This window comes from Scophthalmus maximus, chromosome 17 (genome assembly GCF_022379125.1).
Source record: "Scophthalmus maximus strain ysfricsl-2021 chromosome 17, ASM2237912v1, whole genome shotgun sequence".
Lineage (NCBI taxonomy): Eukaryota > Metazoa > Chordata > Actinopteri > Pleuronectiformes > Scophthalmidae > Scophthalmus > Scophthalmus maximus.
The window spans coordinates 15,915,018-15,935,878 of NC_061531.1; the positions used below are offsets into that span (position 1 = coordinate 15,915,018).

General features: G+C 44.5%; 3 protein-coding genes across 4 annotated transcripts; 2 read left to right on the forward strand and 1 right to left on the reverse strand.

The window, feature by feature from the left end:
- Positions 1-574: 574 nt before the first annotated feature.
- ccdc43 (coiled-coil domain containing 43) lies at positions 575-4,109 on the forward strand. The gene is made up of 5 exons (XM_035614020.2): positions 575-786; positions 1,797-1,890; positions 2,782-2,917; positions 3,065-3,120; positions 3,325-4,109. Exons 1-5 carry the CDS (start codon positions 610-612, stop codon positions 3,510-3,512), a joined length of 651 nt encoding a protein of 216 aa, XP_035469913.2. The 5' UTR covers positions 575-609; the 3' UTR covers positions 3,513-4,109.
- moto (minamoto) lies at positions 4,110-10,745 on the reverse strand. Of its 2 annotated transcripts, none has more exons than XM_035614011.2 (8): positions 10,675-10,745; positions 9,802-9,876; positions 8,401-8,519; positions 8,110-8,211; positions 6,604-8,005; positions 6,341-6,475; positions 5,522-5,699; positions 4,110-5,441 (listed from the first exon to the last, which is right to left on the reverse strand). In XM_035614011.2, exons 2-8 carry the CDS (start codon positions 9,832-9,834, stop codon positions 5,254-5,256), a joined length of 2,157 nt encoding a protein of 718 aa, XP_035469904.1. In that variant the 5' UTR covers positions 9,835-9,876; positions 10,675-10,745; the 3' UTR covers positions 4,110-5,253. The 2 variants fall into 2 exon arrangements, with proteins under 2 accessions (XP_035469904.1, XP_035469903.1); XM_035614010.2 differs by lacking the exon at positions 10,675-10,745 and adding an exon at positions 10,139-10,296.
- Positions 10,746-11,229: 484 nt separating this feature from the next.
- fzd2 (frizzled class receptor 2) lies at positions 11,230-13,737 on the forward strand. The gene has a single exon (XM_035614012.2). It carries the CDS (start codon positions 11,447-11,449, stop codon positions 13,088-13,090), a length of 1,644 nt encoding a protein of 547 aa, XP_035469905.1. The 5' UTR covers positions 11,230-11,446; the 3' UTR covers positions 13,091-13,737.
- Positions 13,738-20,861: the final 7,124 nt, after the last annotated feature.

Consider the following 20,861-nt stretch of genomic DNA (forward strand, 5'->3'; position numbering starts at 1 on the left):
TTTGTCAAACAGGTGGACATTAGAATGCCAATGTGAAGACGCACGTGTGTGTGTGCGTGTGTGTGTGTGTGTGTGTGTGTGTGTGTGTGTGTGGTGATTTGGTAAGATACAGTCATGTACACAGAGGATGGGGATAGTGAGTAGCAAATATAGGAGACATGGGGAATGGACATAACAAGCCAAATATCTGTGGCTTGGTGTGGGGTCGATGAAATGCTGTGACCGGACAGAGAGGAGCATTTAGATGGCAGAATTATTATTTTTTTTACATCAATGTGTGTTTAAAAAGGTGAAAATTTCAGAGAAAATATAATAAAATAGATGTTACATGTAACATTGAAAATAGCTCAATGAGAACAAATACAGAAAGGCAATTCAGAAAAATGCCTTCATGGTTTTGAGTGAGTTTACAAACGGTTTAAAACAAAAACATAAAGTATAAAAAAAAATGACAGATCTATATCTATATCTCTCTGTATATATATATGTGTGTCGGAAATACTAGCATGAGAAAAGTTTAAATATTCAAACAAGTGCTTTTTCTTTTTTTTTAAACAGGCAGTGACAAAGGGCACCCGTGCGCCTTCGAAGGACCCCAAAAGGTCCAAGATGGCTGCGCCCGGGAGGACGGACGCCGGGGAGTTTGAAAGCTGGCTAAACGATCGACTGGACTCGCTGGAGGTGGACCGCGAGGTGTACGGGGCGTACATCCTGGGCGTGCTGCAAGAAGAGGAGGGCGACGAGGAGAAGGAGGACACGCTGCAGGGGATTCTGTCCGCGTTCCTGGTGAGTCTTTGCGAGCGGCGTGTCGCCGTTGACGCCTCACAGGCTGCGGTGCTCAGTTGTTGCTGTCCGTCTCGTCCGCCTGCCCGGCTGATGTCACCCGACATTTCTGGAGCAACGCGAGACCAAGTTGGACACAGCGGTGGTTATCTGGACACAGATATCGAGGCGAGCTGGTCTGTCCCGCAAACCCCAGGAAAATCTTGATTTTTTTTTTTTTTACAGTACAGTAGCACTCGGATAAGCTTAGCAACGTATGACGCGGTGTAGTTCCACATCCGGTGTGGTGCCAAAAAGGGATCGTCCGTCAGAAACAGATATCCGTCCTTCTTGGCAGCTATTATACTATGTGTTATAGGTTTTATGGCCCATATAATGGTATTTCAACGTGTAAAAAAAAAACTGCGTGGGTTATAATCTAGCAGGTAAAATAATGCAGTCATAAGAATAATTGCAATAATGTCCTTATTGTATACATAACCCATTACCATATAGATAAGTGCTCTATAAATGAAATTTTGTATTATTATTATTATATCATGCTAATTACAGTAACAATTATTAACGTAATATTAATGTTTACAAACCTTAAAAACAATAGGATCGTATTTCATTTGAGCAAACCATGCCTGATTACGATATAAACGGCAAACACGAAACATTAACGTTTCACAAAGACATATGTTTGATATTAATACGGACTTAAAGTTGTGTATATGTGGCCGGTGTGAAAGTTTGATCCAGATAAAATCAGTTTCTGGCGGACAATCACTTTTTGGCACCACATCCGGCTCCGGCTGAGAAAATGTTGTCCAGAATCCATCATTCCATTTTGTTAGAGACACGTTTACACAACTGTGTATTTAAATATTGTGTCTAAAAAACCCGTCTTCATTTTGGATTAAGTTGGGGTAAAAAACTGCCTCTTTTCTACCAGACATGCGTTACCAACCAGACAAGTTGTTGAGCTGTGTCTTGCACTTACCTGTCACTTCTCTGGCCTCTGTGTGTAGGATGAGGAGGCGGCTGGAGATGTCTGCAAACAGATCATCAAGCAGTGGACGGAGTTCTGCAGCCGATCAGTATCCGGAAGAGATGCGGATGATGGTATTATATGTAGCTCAGATTTAATCCACTCATTGAATCATCAGGTGTTTGTTTTTTTCTCCTAGTTGATAAGAATAAAATTTCACTTCTCTTGAGGAACAAGTCATCAAGGTAGGGTGCATCATCTTGCGAACTTATGTTCATTTTCTAAATTAAAGTTCAATATATTTGGTTGCATTTGTGTTTAAATTTTATTTATAGTTCTTTTCATGATAAAGTCTATGGTTAAACTAAAATACCAAGCCTGAATACATTTGTCATAAAGGTTTGATAACAACATCTTGGGAATCATTGACAGATTAGTGTGTGCGTGCGTGCGTGCGTGCGTACACGTTTCTAAGATGTCATTATCAAACCTTTATGACAAAGAAATGTAATTGAGGCTTGGTATTTAGTTTAACCACAAACTTTATCATAAAAAACAAATAAAAATGACAAATACAACAATAGAAAAAACATTTATTTTACCTAAATTTGTAAACATAAATGCACATTTAAAGGCTCATATCAGTTGGGCTCTAAACATATCTGCCGATATTATCGGCCAACAGATATATCAGTCGGGATATATATATATATCTGCCGATGTATCTGTATCAGAAATCTTCTACTCCCTACAATTGATATTGCATCGGCCCCCAAAAATCGGTCAGGCTCTAGATTAACATAACCTGAAAAATACGTTTTTTTGTCGTCTGTAGAAAGTGTTAATACTAAAAAGCAATTTGTTTTTATGAGTGTTACTACTGTAAAGAGACTGTCTTGAGTTTAGTTGGCTGCCCCCATGGCTCCTTCTGACAACATACATTCATATTGACCCGTAAAAAGCAGATACTTGAACTTATGGTTCAGTTTTTTTTTTGACTGTACTCTGTCATTCCTTGTGTGTAGCTGAGGTCCAGGCCATCGCCAGTCTGATAGAAAAACAAGCTCAGATCGTGGTGAAGCAGAAGGAGGTGTCCGAGGAGTCGAAGAAAAGGAAAGAAGCCCTCCTCGCTCAGTATGCCAACGTGTCGGATGGCGAGGAATATCCTTCACTTTGGTCATTGTAATCCATATTTTTCCACTTCAGTCATCAATTTTCCTTTGACCGTGCAGCGAGAATGAAGAAAACAAGGTAAATATTTAGATTTTTTCAGTCAGAAATATTCACTTGTTTCCTTGACAAACACACTGAAGCTGAAGAAGAGGAGCCAGCAAGTGGATTTAGCCTCCCAGGAAATGAGAAGTGTATCCTTTCTGAAACTCTTCATGATCAGAAGCTATTTAAAATCACATGGCATCTAGTGTTAGGCATACTTGTTTCATTATGAATGGATGGTGCAATAGTAGCATTCACACCCGATCATCTATATATCATTTAACATTGGTAAGAATGTAGTAAAAACTACATTAGTTCCGCTTTCATCGAGCCTTCCTTCATTGAAGTCTCAGCGTTGTTCAAGAACACCAACGTGGAGCAGGTGCTGAACAGACAGAAGCAGAAGCGGGATCAGGCCCGCGAAGACGCTCAGAAGAAGAAGGAGACGGACAAGATGCAGCGGGAGAAGGACAAACTGGCCAAACAAGACCGGAAGGACAAGGAGAAGAAGCGCACACAGAAAGGCGAACGCAAAAGATAAAAACCCAGAGGAAAGGACACTTACTTTGTTTCGTGAGGAAAAAAAGGTTTTGTTACGAGACAGGAAAAAAGAAAAGAAAAATGCAACCTAATCCTTAATGGCTTCAGTATGATGCATCAGACCGTCCGTATTAATTACGTGTGCTGGATGTTGTGCATGTTCAAAATCCGATTTTTATTTATTTTATTTGGACACTGGTATGGGTTGATACAGAAGGATGATGACTCACGCTGACTGGGATAAAAAAAATTGGCTTATTTAAGTCTCTGCCTTTGACTGAGCCTCGACAACGTTACCCCTGAAATTATCCACGTAAAACATAAAATGGATTATTGTAAAAATGGAGGGATGCTTTCAAAATAACTTGGTCCACAGAGTTTCTGCTGTTATTCATTTATTTTCCCCATCGAACATTTTTACTTAATTTCAACATTTTAGGTTTTTACTTTCACCGTCATTCATCGCGTTTGCCTCAAGAATAAGAACAAAAGGAATGGTTGCAAAAATGATACCTCAAATATATCATCTACCGTGATTTGAATGTTTATATTGAGGTTCATCATTTTTAAAGGAAAAATAAAGGAAAAAAACAAACAATTTCCAGCAGTTTCAATGACTTTATTCCAACTTTTCAGCACACGAAACAAGGGGAGTGGAGGGGGAAGGGGCGCAAACATGAGCATTAACTTTACAGAGAACAAAATGGCCCCCTTCATATTCCCAGAGGTGCGCTGACTGAGGAATAAGGCAACACGTGTCTATTAAAGGATACAAACTTTGGTCCTAGGAGGACAAACAGTCACATTTAACTAATAACAATATTTGTGTAAGTATGGTTAATACATTTAAATGTAGAACATGGAACTTTAAGTATATTATGTCAGTTCAAACATCTGACTTAAAAGCAGATGAATTAAAACATTCTCAGTACAACAATTGTACAAGTTTCACAAACTTAACAACATTTCAGATAACGGTGTATAAAATATCAAACAGCTGATGTGGTCTTCAAAGACGTAACTGTATCCAGACAACTGCTTTATTAACTTAGCGGTTACACATCACTGGCGAGAATGATTCCCATAAATATTGTCTATTTAAAAATGTGATTTAAATTTAAAACTGAACTTTTTTTTCAGAATACTATTACAGTTCACCGAATCGTAGGTAAGGATATAAATACTTTTTTTTTTTATCTCTGATTAAAGCATATTGAAGTTACATGAGAATGATTGAAGCGGCTGAAAATAGTTTGAACATTTCAGAAAACATTCTGATATTTACCATGTTCATTTTTAAACTACTACTTCCCTTTATAATTTAATTATTTCTTGGGAATACCCAGAACTGAGGTACCCATTAAATTCCAAGTAAAACAATGAAGAAATTCACTGAAATCTTCCATATAAATAAGTTTCTTTTAAATACAACCGCGAAGGAGCAAGATTCACGTTATGGAGTTAGGATGCGGTGGGATTTATTACATTTCATGCAATTCCTACACAGGCAGAGGCGGCCGTCCGTCATCACACTTCAAATCCCATCCATCTTATTATATTTGGCAATGATCTCTGTGTTGTGGGTAAAATGTCACTGCAGACTTGCAGGTAAGTTATAATAATAATACAAAAATAAAAAAAAAGATTTCATCTCTGTTGCCTGTGGGAAATTTATAAACGGGAAATTTTCTGGATTTAATTTAATCAGGACATTGAACTCGTCGTGCTTGTTGCCCGTTAAGTCAAAACCTAAACGAGTATCCCTCGAGTGGAGAGGCACTCTGCTCCCGACGTGCAGCGGCCTGGTGTATGTGGTCCTGCTGCTTTTTGACAGGTTTGGGCAGCGTCATCTGCAGAGCGCACCACAGGGCTGTGCGGAGCTTCCTTGTGGCGGCCGCCAGGTCCTTCAGCGCGACGAACAGCATGACGTCTGTGAAACCCGAAGCAAATTAATACTGCCCGCATGATCGCAGAGAAGAATGTATGTGGATCGATGCGACGCGAGTTTACCTTGGCGCTCTGTGATGTGAGATCTCTGCTGCGGGTGCTTGGACATGTGGGCAATCTCCTCCTTGCGTCTCGTCTGCAGGTTGCAGATCGCCTTGTGATGCGTGTTCGGTGCTGTGCTGATGTTGATGTGGAGGGGACTGTCAGTCAGACTCTCCATCCTACACAGAAGGCCTACCACCTGCAGAACACCAGCAAAAACAACCATTATACATCCCCCCCAGACTTATATAAAATATATGTTTAACTGCTTTTCAGTCGTGCACTTAAGTCCGGATATCTTCCTGAACTTTCCTGGAGCGGCCTGTATGTGTGAATGAAAAAATGTCCGCAAAAGTCCCTAGTAAAATTTTACGAGGGAGCCCATTTGAGAATACAGGAGGAAAATCTCCGGAAGATTCACAGCAAGCGAGTGGCGAGCTCTGCGCCGGCACCACCCCTCCCCTGAATGTTCCGGAATTGAATGCTTGAATGTATTATTCCACATGTTACATCAAAACATAGTATAGTATTTTTAACTTTTGACTAAATTCACAGCTATAAAAAAAAAGGTTGCTCAAGGTTGGATTGCCAGTTTGTGGTATTTTTGGTCTGTGGAAAGATGCAACCAAAGCCATGATTTCAACCCCAGTGTAAATGAGCCACCACACAAACATAACTGTTTTATAAAATATGATCCAAAGGTATACCAAAGCAAGTTCCAGAGGGTTGCACTGAAAGAGGGAACAGCGATTCTTTGTGGTTCGCTCCTGAAACAATTCAAACAACAAGGCTGCTGTGACTAAAAACTGGCCTGTAGATATCAGTGTGGAGGGGCCTCACCTTTGATTGCTCTCTCATCTGTTTGACAACGAGGTGGTCGACTCTGGTGGGGTTTGGTGGGGTTTTTGGTAGAGAAGCGTTGGCCACCGCTGCAGTCCGTTTCCCGTCAAACGTCTTGTTAAGGATGGCCTCGGCCTGAAATAGAACACAATTTCCTTCTTTCCAGAGTTCTTAAATTCAGACAAAAAATAAACTCTATACCGACAAAATTTAGCCCATGAGATTTTCTTTTACTGGAGAGAAAAATCCAAATTAAAGCATACCCTCTTTCTCTCCTTCTCTAAACACTTCCACTGCTCGTAACACTCATCCAGGTAGACGTAAAGCTGGATCACAGGTCCTCCTTGATTCATCACCATGGGACTGAGCACAGCCGAGGCCCTGCCATGGTACAGGCTATCTCCTCTGTGGGTCATCATTTCCCTGACGTCCGTGCCTGGGGCTGCACCTCCGTAGGGCAGAGTGGATCTAGAGCTGATGTAGATGGGAGTGCCGGGGCGCCCTCTGGGGTGACTTGCCGGATACATGAGAGGCATGCACTGATGTGTACTGTTCCCTGCGCTGACCATGCTGTTTTCTCCATTAAACCTCTGAGGCTGCATGCCTCCCTGAAGGTCAAAGCACGGGCTCTGTGAGTAAATCTGTTTCTTATCCCCATCTCTCATGTGAGTGGAGGTTAGGGGGATTTTAGAGAAGGCTTCTCCCAAAAAGCCAGACGTCTTCTTTTCTTTCTGCATCTGTGGCTTGATTTTGTTCTGTACTTGGCCCTGCGACATGTGATGCTTTGGATACTGGTTGGCGCTCACATTAGAGTTCTCTCGGTGTGTCCTCGTCTTGTTTTGGTATTGGTTCGGGAGGTTTACGGATGCTGAGTATGGCTCCTCCAGCAGGTGATTTTGAAAGACGTCGCGTTTGTACGACTGCTTCCTTGCGCCTCCATTCCTCTGCACAATCCCATATTCTCCCACCGGCTCTTTCTGGGTCTGCATTGCCGGAGCACTGTGTGTTGACCCGGTGGGGCTGGTGATTTTCCATTGTTCGGCCGCGCTGTCTTCGTGGAGCATGCCAAATGTCTGCTTGTGCATGTTTGGGAAGTCTCTGTGACAAAGGCTGTCAGGCTCACGAGCCATGAAGGACTGAAAACTACTGACCAGTTGGTTAATGTCTTGTGGCACATTGCTAATGTGCTTGGCACTGCTCTGGGAGCAGTTGTCTTCATAGTAAGGATCAAAGCCGGGGCTGTTGATTTGGCCTTGAGATGTAAAGACATCATTGAAGTGAGGGAAATTATCCGCAGGCTGATTGTCTCCTCTGTCTTTATCAGCTGATGTGTTGTCACAATTGCTTTGTTGCATCTGTGACATGTAAGTGTTTCCTACTTTGGGCATTTGTAGCTTCTGAGGGTGGAGGGTGTAGTGGTCACTGTCACCATTAGCCAAATTAAAATGCCATTGTTGATTTATACCAATGCCATTGGGCTGTTGACTGAACTCTTCAACATCCTTGTGCACCGACTGTCCCTGTGCTTTGCCGAAAGCCTCGTGGGACACATAGTTTGAAGGAAAGGTGGGGCTGTGTTGCGCTTTAGTCTCTGATTGAAAATACCGCAGCAGTTCTTCTTTCAGTGTCTTTGGAGACCAGAAGGGATTACATGTAGGTAGGCTCCTAAAATAAACATATATAAAATACAAAAGCAACGAATCACAAATAATTTAATGGACACTGTAAATTATAAACCCTCCAAAGTGAAACCTTAAACCTTGACATACCGTTCAGGGTAGCTGTCCTGGGACTGGGCCTCAGCCAAAATATTTGACACTAGACCCTGTAGATCTGCCGCAAAATCATACTCAGTATTCAAAGGAGGTTTCCTTCAAGAAAAAGAAAACATGTCATCAGAATTGCACTCTTGATTTTCTCTTTTCTTTGACAACTTATTTTAACAGTATGGCCGACAAGTCTATGTATCTCTGGCGTTTGAAAACAGCTGCTATATTAAATGACGTCTAAATGACAGACTTAAATCACTCTTATTCTGAACATAGTTCAAACTTAAATACCTTGTCGGGAGGCTGCTCTGGACACAGTTGATGAGTTCGTGGGGATCATCATGAGACCAGGGCACGAAGGATGCCGTGTCCTGTTCCTGCAGTGAGGGTAACGTCGTGTTCACACTGGCCTGAAAGAGGGAACCAATCAAACTGAAGCTCAACTGGGAAGGAAAAAAAAGTTACCACTGTGTTTTGTCTTCCTCACACAGGGTCCTCAAAAGTCGTTGCAAATTATGAGACTAATTGATACAACTGCTGTAGCTGCCACAGAATCTTCAAACTAGGGCTGCTACTAACGATTATTTCATTATTGATTAATCTATTGATTATTTTCTCAATTAATCGATTAGTTGTTTGGTTCGTAAAGTGTCATAAAATCCCCAGACCCAACATGATGTTTAGTTTTGGCCATGCACCAAAAATATTTAGATTACTGTCATAGAGGAGCAAAGAAACCAGAAAATATTCACATTTCAGAAGCTGAAATCAGAGAATAATATCTTTTGTTTTCTTCATAAAAACTACTTGAACTGATTTATCGATTATTAAAATTTAGTCATCGATTACCAGTCGATTAATCGATTAACGGTTGCAGTTCTACTCCAAACTACTTAGTGATACTGAGTATAATTAGATACGTTCATTTATTGATTATTCAGTCGGTTTAGCTATTTTGATCAATAATCAACTCAGTTTGATTTGGATTTGATGTTTTTTTCTGTTTAATATAATTTTTAATAGGGTTGTAAAAGATATTAAGAAAAAGTGATTTCCCCTTTTTTGGGGGGCATTTTACAGACCATACAAAGAATTGAGAAAATAATTGAATTCATAATTTCTGTTATGAACTTAAAAAAAATAAATGCAAACAAAAACCCAAATAACCTGCCTGACACTGTGGATAAATAGTTTGCCAAATGAAATGTTTAATTCACACAGAATGCAATGTATTACATTTTTACTCTCTTACTAGTCGACTAGTGATGGAAACCAAAATGCACACTAAAGAATATAAGTATGTATTACACATACAAGACATTATTGACATTTAAATCTCATTTTTAGCTGTTCTTTCCTGGATGTTCCCAATATATATATATATTATTTTTTTTATCTAGTCGTAACAGTCATATAAAGTGTACAAATATAAAACATAATAAATGGATAGGCGATTAACTGTTAAGCTACAATGACAGTGTTACTACTCAAGGTCTTTGTGAACGAAAATTAATTCTCTGAAAAGGCGTCTGAAGGCCATTTTGAGGGAAATTAAATGAACGACTGTTCCAAGATCTGCTAAAATACTGTAATGACCCAATCTCCTCAATCCTTAATAACACAGGTAAACTGCCGACAATATTCCATGTCATTTAAAAAAAAATAATAATAACTAAAAACAAAATGTCCTACCTGGTATCTACTTTGATGGCCTCCATATGCCATCCTGACTCCTTTGAAGTGCAACTGATTCTTTCTTTTTTGGACCTGACAAAACAAACAAACAGGATATTCGGTGTTTCATGCGGAAGTTATTGGTGAACTCTTTATTATTATTATTTTTCCGAGAAAGCTAATCTAGCTAGCTTGTCACTTTAGCCGTTGGTGGATTTTTTTTAGCTAGCCACCCCGGATAATTGCGGCTAATCTTAGCTAGCTCCGTGTTTTGAAAAAACAACAACTCCCTTCGCCGCCGGTCGACGACCACAAACCGAATTGTGTGAATGATGTTTACAAGGTTAAAACGTACCCGAGTACACGGTAAGTAACGTGAACTCTTCGGGAGATCTACGGTTTTCTTCTCCGTCGGTACATCATTCGCGGGTGACCCCCCGCCGCCCCTCTATATATGCCCTCGCGACCCGAGCGCTCATTGGCCGAGTCTGAGGATCGTGCTATCGTTTGGACCAATGAACGTTAAGCAGAAAATTCAGCGCGCATAACAACAAGCCTGAGACCCCTGCGTCCGTCATCGTCACGGTGCTTTCAATGTCCTGCTGGATTTTTATGTCATCCACTTTAGCGAAGCTAACATGCACACATTCATAATAATAAGAATGATAAATTAAAAATTCATATGTAGATAATCATATTTACCGGGAGCGAGTAGTTCGTTGTAGTAGTAGTAAAAGGAGTAGTTATGGTAATACACACAAATCCAAATTAACTATGTACAGTAAAGAACCGCAACACATCAACAGTTTATCCTTGAAAAAAAGGATAAGGCCTTTTCCGCCCTCTTCTGAATTGCTAGCTCAACAAAGTGCAAACATGGAGATTCAGTACCTCACTGTCGAACCCCTAAAGTGGAACATGAACAAAACAAGGACAGTGATGTGCGTCGGTGAGAGCCGCCTGCCTCTTCACAGGTTGTTTACAGTCCAGCTGTGGAGTCAAAATAACAAAACAATATTTGCATAAATACAACCAGCTAACGAGCGTCATTGCCTTCTAAATAAAAGCATACACTTCGCCAAAGTTTTGCCGTCTCACTTTTACCAAGCCTTTTATTCAATATTTAAAATATATTTTTCATTATTATTATTATATAAACTATCGACTTTGATTACATTATGTATTATTCGGTTTAACTTGATTTTTTTCTTCTAGCTGTCAAAATCCCAAAACTATTGGTAAATGTCTTGATTAAGCACTTAATTCTAAGTATGTATTACAGTAAATATACTTGCTGCTATATGATTCTATCCCGGAACAACATTATGCACACACACAAAAAAAAGTTTGTTCCGATATTTGGATTTTATTTTGAAAGTTGTTACAGGACGTATCTGTCTCTACTGCGGCTGTCTTGACAGTGGTGAGGGAAATTGAAAAGAAGAGAAAAAAGTCAGAAGAGTTGAAAGCGGAGAGCAGGGCACAAAGAGAGAGGGAGAGAGAGAGAGAGAGAGAGAGAGAGAGAGGAGCGGAGTATCCGATCGGACTTTTTCTCTTTGAAAAGTTCCTCTCGCTGAACAGCTACTTGCAGAACTGATGATCTTTACCGAACCGATCCGCAGAAAGTCAATCGGGATAAAGTTCTGGTCTTAAACTTGGGAAGATGACTCTCCGCGGGACCTGGTTCGTTCCGCTCCTGCTGCCTCTGCTGATCGCAGCCCAGTATCACGGGGACAACGGGATAGTGGTCCCGGAGCACGGCTTCTGTCAGCCGATCACCATCCCCCTGTGCACGGACATCGCCTACAACCAGACCATCATGCCCAACCTGGTGGGCCACTACAACCAGGAGGACGCGGGACTCGAGGTGCACCAGTTCTACCCCCTGGTGAAGGTGCAGTGCTCGCCGGAGTTGAAGTTCTTCCTGTGCTCCATGTACGCGCCCGTGTGCACGGTGCTGGAGAAGGCCATCCCCCCGTGCAGGTCCATCTGCGAGCGGGCCAAGCAGGGCTGCGAGGCCCTCATGAACAAGTTCGGCTTCCAGTGGCCGGACCGGCTGCGCTGCGAGAACTTCCCCGTGCTGGGGGACGGACACATCTGCGTGGGCCAGAACGACTCGTCCTCGGCCGCCGCCACCGTCCCGCCCGTCCTGCCCGCGCCGGGCACCCCGGACATGTCGCTGGTCCACCCGCACGACAGGCCTTTCCGCTGCCCGACTGTGCTCCGGGTGCCCCCGTATCTGAACTACAAGTTCTTCGAGGTGAACGACTGCGCGGCCCCCTGTGAGCCGTCGAGGAGCAGCGGACACATGTTCTTCAGCGACAAGGAGATTCAGTTCTCCCGCATATGGATCCTGGTCTGGTCCGTGCTCTGCTGCGCGTCCACCTTGTTCACGGTCACCACCTATTTGGTGGACATGCAGCGCTTCAGGTACCCCGAGCGACCCATCATCTTCCTGTCCGGCTGCTACACCATGGTGTCCATCGCCTACATAGCCGGCTTCTTCCTGGGGGACAAGGTGGTGTGCAATGAGGGCTTCTTCCCTGACAGCTACAAGACGGTCGTCCAGGGCACCAAGAAGGAAGGCTGCACCATCCTCTTCATGATGCTCTACTTCTTCAGCATGGCCAGTTCCATCTGGTGGGTCATCCTGTCCCTCACCTGGTTCCTGGCGGCGGGCATGAAGTGGGGCCACGAGGCCATCGAGGCCAACTCCCAGTACTTCCACCTGGCAGCCTGGGCGGTGCCGGCCGTCAAGACCATCAGCATCTTGGCCATCGGGCAGATCGAGGGCGACATGCTCAGCGGCGTGTGCTTCGTCAGCCTCAGCAGCCTGGACCCCCTGCGCGGCTTCGTGTTGGCCCCCCTCTTCATCTACCTCTTCATCGGCACCTCCTTCCTGCTCGCCGGCTTCGTGTCGCTGTTCCGAATCCGCACCATCATGAAGCACGACGGCACCAAGACGGAGAAGCTGGAGCGGCTGATGGTGCGGATCGGGGTGTTCAGCGTGCTCTACACCGTGCCGGCCACCATCGTCATCGCCTGCTTCTTCTACGAGCAGGCCTTCCGCGCGCACTGGGAGCGCAGCTGGATCAGCCACAACTGCAGGGGCCTGGCCATCCCCTGCCCCGCGCACGGCGGGCCCCGCATGACCCCGGACTTCACCGTCTACATGATCAAGTACCTGATGACGCTGATCGTGGGCATCACCTCCGGCTTCTGGATCTGGTCTGGGAAGACTCTGCAGTCCTGGCACAAGTTCTACACGCGGCTGACGAACGGCAAACACGGAGAGACCACTGTGTAGAACACATGCACGTCTGTACGGGGTTTTTTGGGGGGGGGGTTTTCCGGGGTCTCATTTGTCTGTTACAGTATGATCCTGTTTCTCGTGTGATAGGTAAGTAGCACACTTGAGTAGAACCTTTTACTGTAGTTCTCCCTGCAGCATTTATATCCCCCTCAGCCACACGTGCACGTCGAACTGAGAGGTTATGGTTTGACAAAAGGTACAAGCTGGATAAACAAGGACTGGAACCTTAACTGTCTGAACAGATAACAAGCGACGCTCTATCTCTGCCTATCTTCCCAAACTCCTCCATAAAGTCAAGGCGAGTGATGATGATGATGATCCACCACCAGCCGAGAACACAGAGAAGGAGGGGAAGTGAGCTGAGGAAGAATGACATGTCACCTGTAATTAAAATCCAAAAACTGTAAATAGTATTTGTAAAAAAAACTAAAAACACACAAAATTATATATTTGTATTTAAAGTTAAGTAAATACTTTCCCTCGTCTGCTGGTGTACCATACTTTTACTCTTGCACTGTAAATAATGCCACATACCAAAGATCTGGACATGCTCCTTCTTCTTTTTCTTTCTTTTTGTTATTAATCGCTGGTTATAAATCATGTTTTGTTTTTTTATGGATTAAAAGAATGTCTACATTTCAGTCTGTTGGGTTATGTCCAAAGAGCTTTTTCAGATTAGCCCTCTGCACTTTTCCCTCCGCTTCGACCAGACACGTGCTCGAAGCCTCAGATGTCATCAAATGCTTGATTTTGAATTCCAAGGTAAAAGGGGGAAAAATGTTCCTTATGATATGTTTTTTTTCCCAGTATTCCTCGCTGTCTTGACGAGGAGGAGTCGCTTTCTTTGGAGAAAGGGGTTGGTCGGTTGTTTCGGGGGGGGGGGTGTCACACCTGAACATCTGCTGCCTCAGACTGGCAGGCGACAGTAAAAGAGATTATTGGAATTCTTAATGGAAACTGCCTTTTTTCCTTCCACGAGACAGTATAGCCCTCTGGGAAACCCTAAGGAATGGGTTCCTTCCTACTGGGACTGTCCCAACTAATCACACCTCTTTCCTGTTACAGTGCATTCGGAAATGTATATTTCTACATCTACGTGTCTTGCGTCTGAGGAACAGGTGCCGACCTGTAAGAATGTGGCGGAGGAGGAGGACTTCCTCGCACATGTACACCAGCATCGCCTCCAAGTGCTAAACAAAACAAAAGACCCCCCTCCTCCCCTCCCCGCTCCTTTTTGCCCTGTTGTTGGAGAGGGCTCGGTTAAATCAACAGGAATCCTCGGGCAGGAGAGGTGTGTGTGTTGCTGCTGTCGCTGCACAGGTGTTAAAAATGTTCCCGCCCTGTTTGGCGCTGGGGGAGAACAAGGGGTGTTTTAGCTGCGCCGTGGTGTTGTTCCTTTCTTCCTCTGGAGCCCTGCTCCGCTCGGTGCCAAGTTGGAATCCCCCAAAGACACGCACGGCTGAAACTGAACCCATGTCTGTGGTGATGTCACGAAGAACACTGGGTGTGTTTGGAGAAAGTTGATCCTCCTGCCTCCGAGCAGAGGCTCTTGTGTGTTTGAGAATTGTTGTTGCTCCAAAGTTTTAAAGGGGGGGTGGGGGCGGGGGGATATGATGCCTCTCAGGATCTCTTTGTTAGACTTACTCCTCTGGTTTTACAGAATAATTAGTGATATGTGAAGATATCGCAGAGCAACAACCGCTCTCCATAAATGTCAAGGCCCGTAGAGCAAGTCCACATTTGTCTTCCCTCGTGTCCTTTTCTGCGGTTTGAATAAAGACGGGTTGTAATAACAGACGAGTCAGGCTGATTAAAGGTGAGAGAAGATACTCTGAGGGAGGGGGGGAGAAAAGCCCCATAAATCTACCTGCGCCTCTTCTTCATTCTGCCATCTTATACCCCTTCGGCCGCCCCCCCCCCTCCTCTCTGCGCTCAGATGGATGGGGGGAATGCGAGTGAGTCAGTGCAGTGGTGCTGGGCCTTCGCTCAGTGACAGACCGTCTCCTGTGCGCTGCCTCACTTCAAAGCGCTGCTGAAACCTGACTAGCTCCTTGTAAACAGTGCCGTCTGGCCCGAAGGCCCACTTCCTGCGCTTAACTCGACTTAATAGCCGGCTTGTTTGGCTTTGCACCGAAGCAGAGAGGGCGAACGGAGGAGCGAGAGAAGAGGCAAATGTGGGTGGAGGGCCGGTGGTGGAGGGAGAGAGAGATCGGGGGGGGGGGGGGGGGGGGGGGGGGGGGGGGGGGGTTAGGGTGGAGGGGTTTCTTTGGAGAGCGTGATGGAAAAACAAAATCTGTATTATTTGGTTGCCTTTGTCTTTCTCCAAGGGGGAAAACAACAAAGGGGGGAAGAAAAGGGCGAAATCCAAATGAGGAGAGACGTACGGAAGAGTATTAGGGATTAGGTCATAAGAAGAAGAACAATGAGGATGAAGATTTTTAAAGAGATTTTTAACATTTCGAGAATAAAGTCGAAATGTCGACAATAAAGTTGAAATACTACTTCGAGAAGAAAGTAGAAAATTGTGACCCGGAAGCACTTTATCGCAGCACAAAACAACCGGATGTTGATGTTTTTTGCTAGCCAGTGTGCTAAGCTAAGGCTAGCTGCTAACCAAGTTGAAAAGTTGCGATGTTATTATTATTGACAGGCTGAATCTGGAAGATGTCCTGTCACACGAGAACGTTCAATTGCAAACAGCCGTTAGTGAATTCTGAGAGGCGCGCGGTCACCCAAGCTTAGCGTAGCTTCGCTAACGTTGGGTAACGTGGATGTGTGTCAGCTGAACTGGTTCCACAACACGGCCGTTTAGGGCCATTTCCACTTGAATCTCCACAGTTCGACTTTATTCTCAGCGTTTCGACTTAATTGTCGAAATGTTAAATGAATAAAAACAAATCTTCCCCCCTCATTTTTTTCTCTCTCTTATGCCTGGCACTAATACTCTTCCGTGGAGACGTGACTGATTCTGTGAATATTTCAGCTGAAACTTTTGGATCTCAAAAACGTCGGCACTAAGTGGAATCAGATGCTCTGCATTAATCTTGTGCCAGGAAAAGAAAAAAGACAAAAAAAAGACAACGTGATTTTCTCTCGGTTAATCTTGACGTGTGTGTTGCATGAACCTTTTGCACAGACTTTTACCTGGGAACAGTTTGTAAAGACCAACCTATCAGAAACTGTTGATACTGTGTTAATCCCACAAGAGGTGGCGGCTTACTAGAGTGGATTATTCTCTCTTTAAAGTCGTTGCCCACTTTTTTCCCCCAGTGGCAGTCGTCCCTCCCGTGTTGTTGATCTCAGATCTTAAATCTCGCGTGCAGCCGTTTCCTGCTCGCTCCAGGGCAAGAAGGGACAAGCCAGGGATCGGGGGGGGTAAGACGGCAAGAATGCCTTTTCGAAGCTGATATCATGGTGTCGCTCTTATTGGAAGAGAGGGCCGTGGCGTGTCGGAGAGGGATCGTGTTGTCAGTGTTCTCACTGTGGAGCCATTGTGCAAGTTTTTACTATTTTTTTGCAAATGTACCGTGAACTTCAATTTTGATATATATTTTTTTCTGTGTAACTATCAGGCCCTGTCTGTGAAGGGGCTCGAGTGGACAAAGGGTTTGAGGAAAAAATGGGAGAAAGGAAGAAAAAAAAGAAACCCTACCCAGACATGTAGTAAGCCTGTTTTTAATCAAATCTTGGCACAAAGTCAGGAAGAACTCATGCTCCGAGGGCTAACACTGGATTAGTTGCAGTCATACATTATCCTGACCATAGGAGAGCAGCTGAGATTTTCCAGAGCAAACAACCGTGAGGCTGTCTGCGTTTGTTGAAAGTGCAACGTGCCCTTTCTCCCATCGGGCTCTGTCTCTCGTTCGGAGGAGGCGAGCAGTTTTAAAACCTGAAGACGTCCATGGCGCGAACGTCCACGCGCACACTGGGCGTGTGCAACAGGAAGCAGATTGTCTCCTGCAAGTCTGGAGGTTTTAAATGTGCCTTTCAGTTTCTGACTTTGATTCAAGGGGCCTCCGGCCATAAACACCAGGGACCTGACAGTCACCATCGGGAGGTTTCCGGCTTCCCTCCCATTTATCTTTTTTGTCCACTAAAACATCTACATCTGCCTCAAATTGATTAATATATATAATGTCATAACACGTGAAGCTGCTTCCCCTCAGAGATCTCGCTTGTCGGGGGGGGGGGGGGGTTGTGGATCACGAGCAACATTCCAGGGCCAAACTAACATTACTGGTTGGAAAGCCGAAAAAGTGACAGAAAAGGGATTTCATCTGTTCCACTGTTGCTATGATAATTCATATTCACATTATGCCATAAAAGAATCCTCACCAAAACCCACACTTTTTTTTCTTCTTTCATGCAGTGTTGCCTAAATAGCAGTGGCCAATAGAAAACTGCGGTGAGAGGTTTAGTCAACCAAGCATCCTGACGTCGCATTCTTCTGGTGGCTCATCCTCATGCCTCATGCCTCATGCACACACCATTTGTCTGGGATTTTATTGCTCATGACGACGATGATGAGCGCACAGGACCACCAGTGGTTTTTGACAGGAGGACAAACGCAACAGGCTGGAGGAGGACGACCCCGGTGATGTCAGGGGAGGTTCTGTTCCTCGGAGTGAGGGTGTATATTGTCTTATCAGGAGGGTTTGAAAGCGAGGGGGGGGGGGGTCCTCAGAGCCTCTCCAGCTGCTGAGGAAGAGAGAGGTGCCGGCAGCTGCGTGACAGATATTTTGGGAGCATGCAGCACGCCTGGGATAATAATGGGCTTGACTGGGAGGGTGTGTGTGTGTGTGTATGTGTGTGTGTGGGAGGGAGGGAATAGTTAATGTGCATCCAGACACCACAGTGTATAAACAACCACGCCGCTCTCATAAGCTTTCGGGTTGATGGTAGCGATAGATAAACACGAGGAGGGATTGAAGTGTTTCAAGATCCAGTGCTACGTGTTGAATTCATGTCATTTTTTCGGTCGATGAAGTGGATTTGAGCTGAGGCCTTCTGCAATCTTCTACCCCCCCCCCCCCCCCCCCCCCCCCCCCCCCCCCCCCCCCCCCCCCCCCCCCCCGTTCAGCGTTGTTCTGAAATAAGTTGCTATATGCAACTTTGACATGTGTGCAAAGTCTTTCCTGATCCCCAAACTTCTTCTTTTTTTTGCAGCTGCGGGCTCAGAAGTGTGTGTCCATAAAAAGCTGCTCATAACCCAACAAGCCATGTGGGAATAACTGGTCTTTTTAACTGATGGCTCAATGAATCCCCCTGCAGATACATTACAAGGTAAAAATCCTTCTCACTGGTTTCTTGCTTCAACACAGTATTGCAGGAGGTCTCCAGGTAAACAAGGTGCATTAAACAGAATGCTCTGATCCTGTCTGTTACTCTCCCGTGGGCCCCCAGTGAAGGCCTCAGGCTTTTCTATGATGACTTACTGAGTGGGCTCCGCTCTGGCGAGCACCGACCCCCCCCCACCCCCTCTTCTAATGGAGGCCCTCTTTTTTCAGGAATTTACAGCCCCGGCTCTGTCCCCCCCTCCGAGTCCAGGAGAGGGGAAGGAGGGGAGGAGAGGGGAAGCACACTGCAGAGCCTTGTCCCAACAGGGCCAGCAGTGGAAATGTACCGCTTCAGGCAAGGTGGCGGCGAGCGAAGCTTCTGTTTGTGCACGTGTGCGTGTTCATCCGTCCCTCTCTATCTGCGTCTACGTGTGCTCACTCGGCTGTACGTGCTGCTGTGTAGTAGTAGTAGATCCCAGTGAAGTGAAGTGAATGAGTGAGTGAGTGGAAATAGGAGGGCTGCAGTTCCGTAGGTTTTTTTTCCTCTGTAATTTCACTCTCTGCACAGCATAATCACTTCCATGTGGGCCCTCCTCGGCAACAACACAGTGGTGGAGGGGCCTCGCTGCAAAAGGTGGGAGTCAAACACACACACACACACACACAAGCTCGCAAACGCTCCCTCTCGTGGTTTGCCAAACTGTTTTCATTCAACTACTAGACTGCAAGATGTTGTTGTTGTTGTTTAGAGCCCCCCCCCTTAGCCTCAGCATTAAAAATATATATATTTAAAAGTTAACACATTAAAAAGCAGAAAAAACTTTGTATAAGTGTTTATGCAACGTCTCAGGCTTTGCGTGCAACCCAGATCAAATTTTGCTATTAAATTCTCTCAATCGGTGAAATCATCCACGTTAGATATTCCCTTTCGGAAATTGTGTGGCGTCCTTTGCAACCCTTTTATTTATTTTTCATTTTATTATCTGTGGTGGTTCCCACTGCACATGTTGAGCTTGTCGGACTGGAATGCCCCGGAGGGCTGCCGGGCCTGACAGTCACGGTCAATGTGTGTGAAACCAATGGAGCGGAAAACCACCGGACCTTTTGCACGACAGGGTCAGCGTTTGAAAAAGACACCTTTGAGTGAGCTCATTTGGCAGTTCAGCCACAGGGAAAGAAGAGAAAACGATCAAGCGCAAGACAGCGCCGTGAGAAAAGACACACGAGCGGTGAAAATGTAATTTTTTTAGCTGAGACTAAATTTTAAAATGAACACTTTTAGGTAGTAGTGGATTTAGCTTTGCATCAGGTGTGTCAAATACCTGATTGCAGAAATAGCAAATGTTAATATTGTTATGGCTCCACCTCCTGTTTTGGAACGTCTACTGCAGCAATTCACAAAAAACACAATGGGAGTGATCCCACAGTCATCTACAGGAAGAGGCATCGTGTAACTATTTTATTCTGAAAGCCTGAGAGCTGCATGTGGGAGAGGTCAGGGGTGACAGGTCAATTTAAAGTGATACAGGTTGTTGTTATTTCATGGCGCCTGTTGTAAGCTGCTTCATGAAGTGAGCACAAAGGGGAAATATCAGTCACCTTTTTCAAGCCACAACGGTACAGAAATGGTACAAACCTTCACTGAATGAATCACCAGCACTGTTGATACCCACAGGCCGAGACATCCTGTGGCAGAGCACTGGTTATATCCATGCTACACCACAAGGGGGCGATATAGTGCAATTTTAGGTTCCCCCTCCAAGTTTTTTTTAATTCATTCAATTCAATTTAATTGTGTTTGAAATAATGGATTCCACAATGTGGCATAATTCTCTTTTTATGCCTGGGAATAAAAAACGCAGTCGTCACTTAAGAGCGGACGGATCTTTTATGTATCTATGAAGAGAGCGAAATCATCATCAGCAGAAAGTGGATGTGAGGCAGAGCATTCCATTTCATGGCAGATATTTGAATCTGTAATGAAAACACCATCGTGTTCTGTATATGCTCAGCTGCAGGTGAGGGGAACTGATGCAAGAAATGTAATAGTGAATGTAGATGTGGTTTTATACAGTACAGGTTTTGGCCTCTAGGTGGCGCCATGTCTTCTCTCTGTGAGGGACTGAAAAAACCCGCCTGCAGCAACACTGAAGAGGCGCAGTTAGTTAAACATGCAATTTGAGATCATTATTGTCAAGTGGACGTTAGGGATCATTGTTTAAACCCTTTGATTTTGTTTTGTTTTTGACCACATTATGTTTTAGGGATGACACCAGAGGGCACTGAAGTTCAATTTCTGTCTGTTCATACACATGTTGCTTGATACAGATGTCTTGGTACCACAGACACAAAGGACACTTAATGGTATAATATGATAAATATTAACATTATTTCACCTTTTACTTCTTTCTTCCTGTGCCTCCTTTGGTCTCTATGATTTTAAAGAAACACGTGATGTTGCAAAAAACGAATACAAGCATATGATAAGT